This window comes from Homarus americanus, unplaced genomic scaffold (assembly GCF_018991925.1).
Source record: "Homarus americanus isolate GMGI-L3 unplaced genomic scaffold, GMGI_Hamer_2.0 scaffold34921, whole genome shotgun sequence".
NCBI classification, from domain to species: domain Eukaryota; kingdom Metazoa; phylum Arthropoda; class Malacostraca; order Decapoda; family Nephropidae; genus Homarus; species Homarus americanus.
The window spans coordinates 3,185,952-3,198,416 of record NW_024741901.1 but is presented as its reverse complement, the minus strand read 5'-3'; the positions used below and the strand labels follow the sequence as shown (position 1 = coordinate 3,198,416).

The window sequence follows — 12,465 nt, the reverse complement described above, 5'->3', positions numbered from 1 at the left end:
CTCACCGTCCTCCGCCTGATACACGTCCCTGGTGAGACTTATTACCCACACCAGACCGCCTTCTCCCTCACACACACACACACACACACACACACACACACACACACACACACACACACACACACACACGTATCCTTTCATTCTATCTCTTTTCTCTCTTCTCTTTTCCTTTTTTTCGTCTCTCCCCCATCTCTCTCTCTCTCGACTTGTCTCTCTTCCTGCCTCTCACTTTTTGTCTCTCTCTCTCTTCCTGCCTCTCACTTTTTGTCTCTCTCTCTCTCTCTCTCTCTCTCTCTCTCTCTCTCTTTAAAACTTCTTCTTGAATTTCCTTTATTCCCCATTCCTTCAATTCAATTATCCATTTCTCGTGTGTGCTTATTCTTATGACCTGTTCTTCTCTTTATCTTTAAATTCTTTCATTCTTTATTTACTCCTTTATTCTTGATTTCCTCTTTTGCCTTATTTACCATTACGACTTCTGTTACTCCTTTTATATTAATCATTTGTTCTCCGTAAGTTTCTCCTCCTCCTTCTCTGTGAATCTTTTCGTCCCTTCCTCTTACTCTTCCACGTTATGTCTTGTTGTTTATCTTGTCTCCTTATTCCTCTCTGTGTGACTCTCGTGTTGTCCTTCACATCACACACCGGCGCCCACTCCCTCCCTCCCTCCACTCCGCTCTCCTCCCCTCTCAATTTTTATCTGCCCCTCCCCGACCTTTACCTCACCTTTTCTCTTCTCCCCACACGACCCTCGTGACAAAACACCCCTCCCCCTCCACTCCTTCTCCCTAGTCTTCCCTTCTACCTTCCATCTTTTTCTGAAGAGTCCTTCCTCTTCTTCCCCTCCCACTCTCTCCCTCCCTTTCCTGAAGAGGCAGGGTCGGGTCCAGTCCCCTGGGGTGAAGAGGGCCCCCCTACGGCGCCATTGAAGGTGTCCCCAGCAGCCTGGCGGCGGCACACTGCGGCAGCCTCGCACCAACACCCAACTATTTTCAAATTTGTGCCAAAAAAGTTAGGCAGAAGGGTGAGCCTTACGCACACTTTATAATCTCTCGATTATATATATATATATATGCTGATGACCACAATGAAACAAGAAAACACGTAGCATATACTTGGATCACACGCACCTACAGTGATTTACTTGTATATATATGGATGTATTATATCTAGGGTCAGATCAGGTGTTCAGATCTATCATTACACCTCCTGGAGTCACAGGTGTGGTTCTCTCACCTGTGACTAACAACATCCTCATCACAAACCCACACTACTGTGTTTGGGGGAGGGAGAAGGAGGGAGGAGAAAGGAGAATAGGGTGAAGGAGGGAGGGGAAGAAGAGGGAGTGAGTTAGCAGGTGAAGGCGCTAATTCGTTCCTTATATTTCTCTCTTCACTGGAGATGTGAGATGCATCTAACTGGCTCACTAAATGGTTGACTTCAGCTCTATTTGTCAGTATTATTATTATTATTATCATCCAGAAAAATAGAAACATATTATTGAACCACATGACGTCATCAGAGGTTCTCGTTAACATGGCCTACATTATAACAAGTAAGGCGGGTAGAACTGCTTCCTTCACCACAGTTAATGTCACAGGCCAAAATTTTACTTCATCCACTAGATACAAAGTCAACCTAACCTAACCTAACCTTACACATTAATCAAGACGACCACAGACAAATAACGGGGTCATCTTCACTAATCCTTCCAGGTTTTAATCTCTCCTTTGAGTCAGTTCTTAACTTAATCCATCCACTAATCCCAGCCTCTGCTTACCTTAATCCTCCTCCCATTCATTTAACTTACTGACACGTCTACCTTCATCTCTACCTGGCTAAAATATCTAATTTTGTCTTTTCTATAAATTTCCATTACTACTGTTGTTACTACCACCATCGGCAGGTACCGTCATCATCATCACCTGTTACCTGACGCTCTCACCCAACCTTTGACGGCGCCGCTTGTCTGAGGAGAGCTGCTGACCCACGCCACCCACATCTTCATCTACCCCCGCCCTACCCCACCCCACCTCCCCCCACCCCACCTCCCCACACCCCATCCCTTCATTATAAGTTAATAGTCATTTAAACCCTCGGCTAAGATCCATGACGATACACTACAGAATTTTCGCCGTTGTTAATGACCAAAAAATCTGAGATCAGTCATTGATTAGCAAAAACAGAAAGATCTCCCGTTAACGAATCCCTCCCCCCCTAGTGATTGGCGAAGGAGATTGTTAGGAGAGAAGTCTTCTGCTGTAGTCGTAGGAACATCAACTGTAACATACGGTTGTGGGGGTAAAACAGTGTTATTCCCGCTGGTGATTGGAAACAGAACGATTTATAACTGGTAATTATCGCAGGGAAATAATTGTTGAGCTCAAGGGAGGAAATGCGGATAATTTTTTTTTCTTTTCTTGTTTTTTCTTTTTGTCGTTGTGATAGAAATTCGAGGGACAATTTATTCTTGAATGTGTTTTTGTTATTTTCTATTTATTTGTTATTACTGTTATTATTGTTGTTATTGTTGTTGTTATAGCTGTCAAAAATTTGCCAAGTGAAACAAAAACAATTACTACCACTATTATCATCATTGCTATTACTAATATCATTGTAATTATAGCGAGTATCTAATTTATACTCGCTTTATTACCCACATATACTGTAAGTCATTAGGATGGTTTCTCACATTGGTTAGGTTTGTTAAGGTATATACAAGCCCTATGTGAGTTTAAATGTAATAAAGTAAAAAAATAAAAAAAACCGCAAAGCCAACCAATTCGACACGTCGCGCTCACCAACACAAACACCGTACTAAGACACTAAAACAAAACACCATCACTTCACACGCCATCTATAAATACTAAAACAAAACACCATCACTTCACACGCCATCTATAAATACTAAAACAAAATACCATCACTTCACATGCCATCTATAAATACTAAAACAAAACACCATCACTTCACACGCCATCTATAAATACTAAAACAAAACACCATCACTTCACACGCCATCTATAAATACTAAAACAAAATACCATCACTTCACACGCCATCTATAAACGCCAAAACAAAATACCATCACTTCACACGCCATCTATAAACGCCAAAACAAAATACCATCGCTCCTTAACCACCCCAAACATTTCACATATACCTGTAATACACTAACACAAACACATAAAAGAATCCGATCCCACATGTTATACACCTCCAAGACTCTTCTTACTACTTAGAGTGATATCGACACCGTCTTAATTTTTTACGTAATGAAGGCACCGAGTAAAGGTCGCTCGTAACAAAATACCGAGTGAGCGTTGCCTCATTAGGAGCCGCCGGAATTCTCGTCATTAGCGACGCGTTATCAAAATTCACTTCTTCGAGATTTTCGCCGATAATTTGCTTAGGTAGAGAGGAAGATGTGTTGTAGTCCCGAGATGTTATTTTTTTCCCTAAATTATCTAGATTTTTGTAATGAACATAAAAGGATATAACTTTTTTGATGTTGAAGTTGGTGGAGAGAGAGAGGTGTGTGTGTGAGTTATCTCCTATTATTGACTACCTTCATCACCTCATACTCTCTCCTATCGAGCCCCTCAACATAGCGACTGTACCTCCTCTGTCCGTGTGTCTGTCGAGTACCGTATGTCCCCGTAGCTTCTTGAGTGAGGATGGGGGGGTGATTGGTGATGGGTGATGGGGGGGTGATGGGGGGGGGAGGAGTGGTGATGGGGGAGGGACGGGGTGATGGGGAAAGAGCGGACAATGGAGAGCTTTGTGACGTTGCCCTGAACTATAATCAATTTGTAACTGGCCTTCCTTCCTCCTCTTCCTTCGTTCCTTCCCTCCAGCCCTTCTCAGTTCCTTCCTTCCTTCCTTCCTCCACTCGATTCATCCATCCCCCCCCCCACCTCCTCTCTCCCTTCCTTCCTCCCACTCATCTGCCTTGTCGACCACATCACCGGATTATAGGATCGGTGGATTCCAACACGGATTAGTAACGATTATGTTCAGACATCCAGGGATTAGCTGAGACCCTGTTTACGCCGCCAAGGGTATGGATAGTTAATGAGGTCACAGGTATGGATAGTTAATGAGGTCACAGGTAGGGATAGTTAAGAAGGTCACAGGTATGGATAGTTAAGGTCACAGGTATGGATAGTTAATGAGGTCACAGGTATGGATAGTTAATGAGGTCACAGGTATGGATAGTTAAGGTCACAGGTATGGATAGTTAAGGTCACAGGTATGGATAGTTAATGAGGTCACAGGTATGGATAGTTAATGAGGGTCTGGTATGGATAGTTAATGAGGTCCTGGTATGGATAGTTAGGTCTGGGTATGGATAGTTAAGGTCACGGGTACGGATAGTTAAGGTCTGGTGGCAGGGATAGTTAAGGTCACAGGTATGTGGTTAGTTAATGGGGTCTGGTATGGATAGTTAGGTCACAGGTATGGGTAGTTAAGGTCACAGGGGGGTAGGGTGTGGAAGAGATGGGAGGAAAATGTCTTGAAGGGTAAGGAAGGTGAGAGAGGGAGGGAGAAAGGGAGGAGATAGCAGGTGATGTGAAGAGATACCGTAACACATACGACTCTCTCTCTCTCTCTCTCTCTCTCTCTCTCTCTCTCTCTTTCTCTCTCTAATCTCCTCTTCACAGATATTTTCCTCCCCCCACACACACACACACACCCACACACACACACACACACACACACACACACAAAAGGGAAATCGGTCTTCAAAGTCGCTCACACAGATTTAAACAAACACAGGCGGGGGATGACTGACATAAACAAGTGTCTGAACCCCCCCTCCTCCTCCTCCTCCTCTCCCTTCCTTCCTTCCTTCCGCCTCCTCCTCTCCCTTCTTTCCTTCCTCCTCCCCGACGCTCACTTGTTTTTTTGAAGAGCGTTATATTTTATTTGTTGTTGTTGTTGTTATTGTTATTGTTGTTGTTGTTGTTGTTGTTGTTGTTATTGTTCTTGTTATTATTGTTGTTGTTGTTGTTCATGTTGTAATTCTCATTGTTATTATCATTACTATAATGGCTGGAACTAGACGAGGAAAATCTATCGCTGGAACTAGACGAGGAAAATCTATCGCTGGAACTAGACGAGGAAAATCTATCGCTGGAACTAGACGAGGAAAATCTATCGCTGGAACTAGACGAGGAAAATCTATCGCTGGAACTAGACGAGGAAAATCTATCGCTGGAACTAGACGAGGAAAATCTATCGCTGGAACTAGACGAGGAAAATCTATCGCTGGAACTGAACGAGAAAATCTATCGCTGGAACTAGACGAGGAAAATCTATTATCGTAAAACTAGACGAAAATCTATCGCTGGAGACTGAAGGAAAATCTATCGCTGGAACTAGACGAGGAAAATCTATATCGCTGGAATAGACGAGAAAATCTATCGCTGGAACTAGATGAGAAAATCTATCGCTGGAAAATATAATCAATATCATTATAAGAGATGGAGGAGGTGTGAAGGTGAAGTACTCTGTTGTACGGCCAGGACAAAATACCTCTCTCTCTCTCTCTCTCTCAGATTGGTGAGACAAGATGATAGGGTGAGACAGATGGGGAGACAGGTGACCGGGTGAAACATATGACCAGGTGACCAGGTGAGACAGGTGACCGGGTGAGACAGGTGATAGGGTGAGACAGATGATAGGGTGAGACAGATGATAGGCTGAGACAGGTGACCGGGTGAGACAGGTGACCAGGTGAGACAGAAAGGGGTCTGGGAAAGAACGTCTCTCAGAACTAATAAATCCTGAGAAATACCGTCACATCCCAGACATCTCCATGGCAACTCAGTGACAACAAACCTCTTTCCCCTCACTTGGCGCTGGTAAAATGACCCTTAGTACCACCTCGTTATAAAGGTCATGTTCCCCTGGCGCTGGAGAGTGTACTAGTGCCCATGCTCGTCTTGGGGTCAACTATGCCGCCCTAGTCTGTCTCCTCACACGATCTCCTGAATTTTGTTAGCGGATAATTTTTTTTTTCCTGGATGTGTTCGTAAGACATTCGTTAAATTCCCTTTGTAAAGTGTTCCTAAAAATATTCATTAATAGGTACTATGTTCTTATTGTATCATCAAGTTCATTATTCTCTCAAGTGATGAGTGGTGGAGGAGAGTGGTGGAGATGAGTGGTGGTGGAGGGTGATGATGGTGGTAGAGTGGGGGGGTGGTGGTGAAAACCACCTACAGTCGTCGCCGCCGATGCCCTCGCCACCACCTTCACCACGACCATCCCCCTTCACCATCACCACCCTCCACGACCATCCCCCTTCACCATCACCACCCAACACGACCATCCTTCACCACCCACCACCCTCGACCATCCCCTTCACCAACACCCTCGACCATCCCTTCACCATCACCACCCTCCGGCCATCCTTCACCACCACCACCCTCGACCATTCCCCTTCACCACCACCCACCAGGGCCGCATCCCCCTCACCAGCACCACGACCATTCCCCCTTCACCCCCACCACCCCCCTCTGTACCACCACCCCCCTCCTGCTTACCGGCCATTCCCCCCTTCTGTACCACCCTCGACCATCCCCCCCCTCACCAGCACCACCACAACCATCCTTCACCCACCACCACAACCCATCCCCCTCACCAGCTTCCACCCTCCATGACCATCCCCTCACCCACCACCACGACCATCCCCTTCACCTACCACAACCATCCCCCCTCACCAGCTTCCACCACCACAGCCATCCCCCCTCACCAGCACCACCCCACAGCCATCCCCCCTCCCACCAGCACCACCCTCGACCACCCCCTCACCATTACCACCCTCCGACCATTCCCCTTCACCACCACCACCCTCCACGACCATCCCCTCACCACCACCACGACCATCCCCCTCACCACCACCACCACCCTCCACGACCATCCCCCCTCACCACCTAAGTACAATTAATTTTCCACTGCGTAAGGTATCGTAACCCTTTGAGTTATCTGTCAATTACGATAGGGAGACCAGGAGAGGAGGCGGAATAGCAATATATGTCAAAGATAATTTAAAGTGTGGTAACAAAAATAAAAATAAAAATGATTTGGATACATAATTTGGATAAAATTAACTGATGGTACAGAAAAATTAACCATAGGAGTAATATATAAACCTCTTAATCATGATAAGGTTAAAGAGTAAGTTATTTGTTATGGAATACTAAGGGCATCCAGACATAGTGAAGTGTGTATAGTTGGTGTGGCGTGTCCAGGATGTGGTGTGTCCAAGATGTGGCGTGTCCCTGGTATGGCGTGTCCCTGGTGTGGCGTGTCCAGGATGTGGTGTGGGGTGTTCAGGGTGTGGCGTGTCCCTGGTGTGGCGTGTCCCTGGTGTGGCGTGTCCCTGGTGTGGCGTGTCCCTGGTATGGCGTATCCATGGTGTAGCATATCCAGGGTGTGGCAGGTATCCCACACCCTCAGCCACATCATCTAGAGGTTAATATAATGGGAGATGAAGGATGAGTCGATCGATCCTGTCCGTCCTATAGAGACAGAGAGGAATGACGTCACCAGTAGTCCTTCCCTTCACTCTCTACGGGGGTAACCTCCACCAGCTGGACGACCGTGAGAGCCAGTTTAACCTGACCTAACCTACACCAGCTGGACGACCGTGAGAGCCAGTTTAACCTGACCTAACCTACACCAGCTGGACGACCGTGAGAGCCAGTTTAACCTGACCTAACTGGCCTAACCTCCACCAGCTGGACGACCGTGAGCCAGTTTAACCTGACCTAACCTGACCTAGCCTCACCAGCTGGACGGGCCGTGAGAGCGGATTTAGCCTGACCTAACTGGCCCTAACCTCCCACCAGCTGGACGTGAGAGCCAGTTTAACCTGACCTAACTGTTCTTAACCTCCACCAGCTGGACGACCGTGAGCCAGTTTAACCTGGCTAACACACTAACCTCCTGGCTGGACGACCGTGAAACCAGTTTAACCTGACTGGCCTGGCTAACCTACCAGCTGGACGACCGTGAAACCGGTTAACCTGACCTCCTGGCTGGACGACCGTGAAACCAGTTTAACCTGACCTAACCTCCACCAGCTGGACGACCGTGAGCCAGTTTAACCTGACACAACCTGACCTAACCTCCACCAGCTGGACGACCGTGAGCCGAGTTTGACAAATAACCTGACCTAACCTCCACCAGCTGGACGACCGTGAGCCAGTTTAACCTGACCCTAACCTGACCTAACCTACCAGCTGGACGACCGTGAGCCAGTTTAACCTGACCTAACCTACCAGCTGGACGACCGTGAGAACCGGATTTAACCTGACTAACCTACACCAGCTGGACGACCGTGAAACCAGTTCGCTGACCTAGCTAACGCCTCCACCAGCTGGACGTGAGCCAGTTGGCCTGGCCTAGCACCAGCTGGACGACCGTGAGAGCCAGTTTGGCTGACCTAACACCAGCTGGACAGACCGCCCAGAGCCAGTTGGCCTGACTGCCTACACCAGCTGGACGACCGTAGTTTAACCTGACCTAACCTACACCAGCTGGACGACCGTGAGCCAGTTTGCTTGTTCAGCCTACAGCTGGACGACATGAGGCAGCAACACAGCCTAACCTACACCAGCTGGACAGAACCGTGAGCCAGTTTAACTATTCTTTCTGGACGATTGAGCCAGTTTAACCATTTAACCTCCTGTGGACGACCGTGAGAGCCAGTTTAACCTGACCTAACCTCCACCAGCTGGACGACAGGAAGAGCCAGTTTAACCTGACCTAACCTCCACCAGTTGGACGACCGTAAGAGCCAATCTAACCTAACCTGACCTAACCTAATCTAAAGTTAACAACCTAACCATGCTAACCTAGCTTAACCTAAATGTAACCTAACCTAACCTAACCTAACCTAACTTACATCAACTGAACGACAATAAGAACCATTTAAGTTTATAAATTACTCGTGTGTGGGTGTGTGTGTGTGTGTGTGTGTGTGTGTGTGTGTGTGTGTGTGTGATTCATCTTTCTTCATACGGGAGTTGAGTTACTGAAAGAGTCAAGTTAAGGACCAACATTTGTTAAGCAGTGTGGAAAGTTGACTTGTGTTGCACCCAATGTGTTGCACCCAATGTGTTGCATCTGTGTCGAAAGTGGCTGTCATCATCACTTAAATCTCCAGTTAATAAAATAAATTTGTAAACTGAGACGAAATTCCAACTTTTTTTTTTCTCTCTCCATCAACAGAAGTGAATAAAGTCTTTTAAACGACATTTTTATTGAAGACACTAAGTAAACATTGAAGACTACGATGTTGGAACCTTTTGAGTAGTACGATGTTGGAACCTTTTGAGTAGTACGATGTTGGAACCTTTTGAGTAGTACGATGTTGGAACTTTTTGAGGAGTACGATGTTGGAACCTTTTGAGTAGTACGATGTTGGAACCTTTTGAGTAGTACGATGTTGGAACCTTTTGAGAAGTACGATGTTGGAACCTTTTGAGTAGTACGATGTTGGAACCTTTTTTTAAACAGTAGTATGATGTTGGAACCTTTGAGTAGTACGATGTTGAGTAGTACGATGTTGGAACTTTTTGAGTAGTACGATGTTGGAACTTTTTGAGTAGTACGATGTTGGAACCTTTTGAGTAGTACGATGTTGGAACCTTTTGAGTAGTACGATGTTGGAACCTTTTGAGTAGTACGATGTTGGAACCTTTTGAGTAGTACGATGTTGGAACCTTTTGAGTAGTACGATGTTGGAACTTTTTGAGGAGTACGATGTTGGAACCTTTTGAGTAGTACGATGTTGGAACCTTTTGAGTAGTACGATGTTGGAACCTTTTGAGAAGTACGATGTTGGAACCTTTTGAGTAGTACGATGTTGGAACCTTTTGAGTAGTACGATGTTGGAACCTTTTGAGTAGTACGATGTTGGAACCTTTTGAGTAGTACGATGTTGGAACCTTTTGAGTAGTACGATGTTGGAACCTTTTGAGAAGTACGATGTTGGAACCTTTTGAGTAGTACGATGTTGGAACTTTTTGAGTAGTACGATGTTGGAACCTTTTGAGTAGTACGATGTTGGAACTTTTTGAGTAGTACGATGTTGGAACCCCCTGAGTACGATGACTTAATACCTTCAGCACTGTGTTAAAGTAATCAGAGGCAGCAGTCATCGTAATCAAGGTAGGAGATACGACCTAGAGAAACACTTGGAGATAAAATTATTCTTAACTATGTTTCACTTAACTATGTGTCACTTAACTATGTGTCACTTAACTATGTGTCACTTAACTATGTGTCACTTAACTATGTGTCACTTAACTATGTCTCATCGTTCGTCGTCAGATAACAATTGAGAAAGATTTATTACAACATACCAGACAGATATAATGTGGTTGCCGAGGTAAATATCGCTGCTTTTGAGAACTAATTCACCTCTGACCCCTCTTTGACCTAATGACCATATTTTTTTTTTACGTGATGAAATGCTACGTGTCAGAGTCTTCATAAATTATCTCTTATTTAGGTTAGGTTAGGTTAGGTTAAGGTTAAGGTTAGGTTAGGTTAGGTTAAGGTTAGGTTAAGGTTAAGTTAGGTTATTGAAAACGACGTAGTTGACCAATGATGAGAACCTTGTGTGTTTTTGTGTTACCTAACTATTTGACCCACGAAGGAAGTTATGAGTCCATACAGTCTGTTACGAGCTGAGGGAAGAATGAAAACACACACACACACACACACACACACACACACACACACACACACACACACACACACACACACACACCACGCACACACACACACACACACACACACACACACACACACACACACACACACACACACACACACACACACACAGCCAGCTTCATCAGCTGTGTCTGTGTAAACTACTATTACTGAGTAGGAGACCTTACTAGTGCTCCTGAGGAAAGATCTTAGCCTTCACCTGTCCACCTGTACAAGGGTCCAGACCCCCACCTGTACAAGGGTCCAGACCTCCCACCTGTACAAGGGTCCAGACCTCCCACCTGTACAGTCCAGACCCCCACCTGTACAAGGGTCCAGACCTCCCACCTGTACAAGGTCCAGACCCCCACCTGTACAAGGGTCCAGACCCCCCACCTGTACAAGGGTCAGACCTCCCACCTGTACAAGGTCCAGACCCCCACCTGTCTGGGGTCCAGACCTCCCACCTGACGGGTCCAGACCCCCACCGCGGTCAGACCCCCACCTGTACAAGGTCCAGACCCCCACCTGCAGGGTCCAGACCCCCCACCTGTACAAGGGTCAGACCTCCCACCTGTACAGGGTCAGACCCCCACCTGAGGGTCAGACCCCACCGCGGTCAGACCCCCACCTGTACAGGGTCCAGACCTCCCACCTGTACAAGGGTCCAGACCCCCCACCTGTACAAGGGTCCAGACCTCCCACCTGTACAGGGTCCAGACCCCCACCTGTACAAAGAGACCCCACCTGTACGGTCCAGACCTCCCACCTCAAGGGTCCAGACCCCCCACCTGTACAAGGGTCCAGACCTCCCACCTGTACAAGGTCCAGACCCCACCTGTACAAGGGTCCAGACCTCCCACCTGTACAAGGGTCCAGACCCCCACCTGTACAAGGGTCCAGACCTCCCACCTGTACAAGGTCAGACCCCCCACCTGTACAGGGTCAGACCCCCCACCTGTACAAGGGTCCAGACCTCCCACCTGTACAGGGTCCAGACCCCCACCTGTACAAGGTCAGACCTCCCACCTGTACAAGGGTCCCAGACCTCCCACCTGTACAAGGGTCAGACCCCCACCTGTACAAGGGTCAGACCCCCCACCTGTACAAGGGTCCAGACCCCCCACCTGTACAGGGTCAGACCTCCCACCTGTACAAGGGTCCAGCCCCCACCTGTACAAGGGTCCAGACCTCCCACCTGTACAGGTCAGACCCACCTGTACAAGGGTCCAGACCTCCCACCTGTACAAAGGGTCCAGACCTCCCACCTGTACAGGGGTCAGACCCCCCACCTGTACAGGTCCAACCCCCACCTGCGGGTCAGACCTCCCACCTGTACAAGGGTCCAGACCCCACCTGTACAGGGTCCAGACCTCCCACCTGTACAGGGTCCAGACCCCCCACCTGTACAAGGGTCAGACCCCCACCTGTACAAGGTCCAGACCTCCCACCTGTACAAGGTCCACCCCCACCTGTACAAGGGTCAGACCTCCCACCTGTACAGGGTCCAGACCCCCACCTGTACAAGGGTCCAGACCTCCCCTAGGGTCAGACCCCCACCTGTACAAGGGTCCAGACCTCCCACCTGTACAAGGGTCCAAACCTCCCACCTGTCCACCTGTATAAGGGTCCAGACCTCCCACCTGTACAAGGGTCCAGACCTCCCACCTGTACAAGGTCCAGACCTCCCACCTGTCCACCTATACAAGGGTCCAGACCTCCCACCTGTCCACG

At 47.5% G+C, this 12,465-nt stretch overlaps 1 protein-coding gene across 1 annotated transcript in view; it reads left to right on the top strand.

Annotated features, from left to right (window-relative positions):
• The first annotated feature begins 10,391 nt into the window (after positions 1 to 10,391).
• LOC121876371 (extensin-1-like) overlaps positions 10,392 to 12,465 on the top strand; it is a 2,471-nt gene continuing 397 nt past the window's right edge. The window contains exons 1-3 of the mRNA XM_042381441.1: positions 10,392 to 10,405; positions 11,266 to 12,145; positions 12,278 to 12,465. The exon at positions 12,278 to 12,465 is cut by the window's right edge and continues 397 nt beyond it. Of these exons, the coding sequence (XP_042237375.1) occupies positions 10,392 to 10,405; positions 11,266 to 12,145; positions 12,278 to 12,465 (1,082 nt within the window). The remainder of the gene's footprint in view (positions 10,406 to 11,265; positions 12,146 to 12,277) is intronic.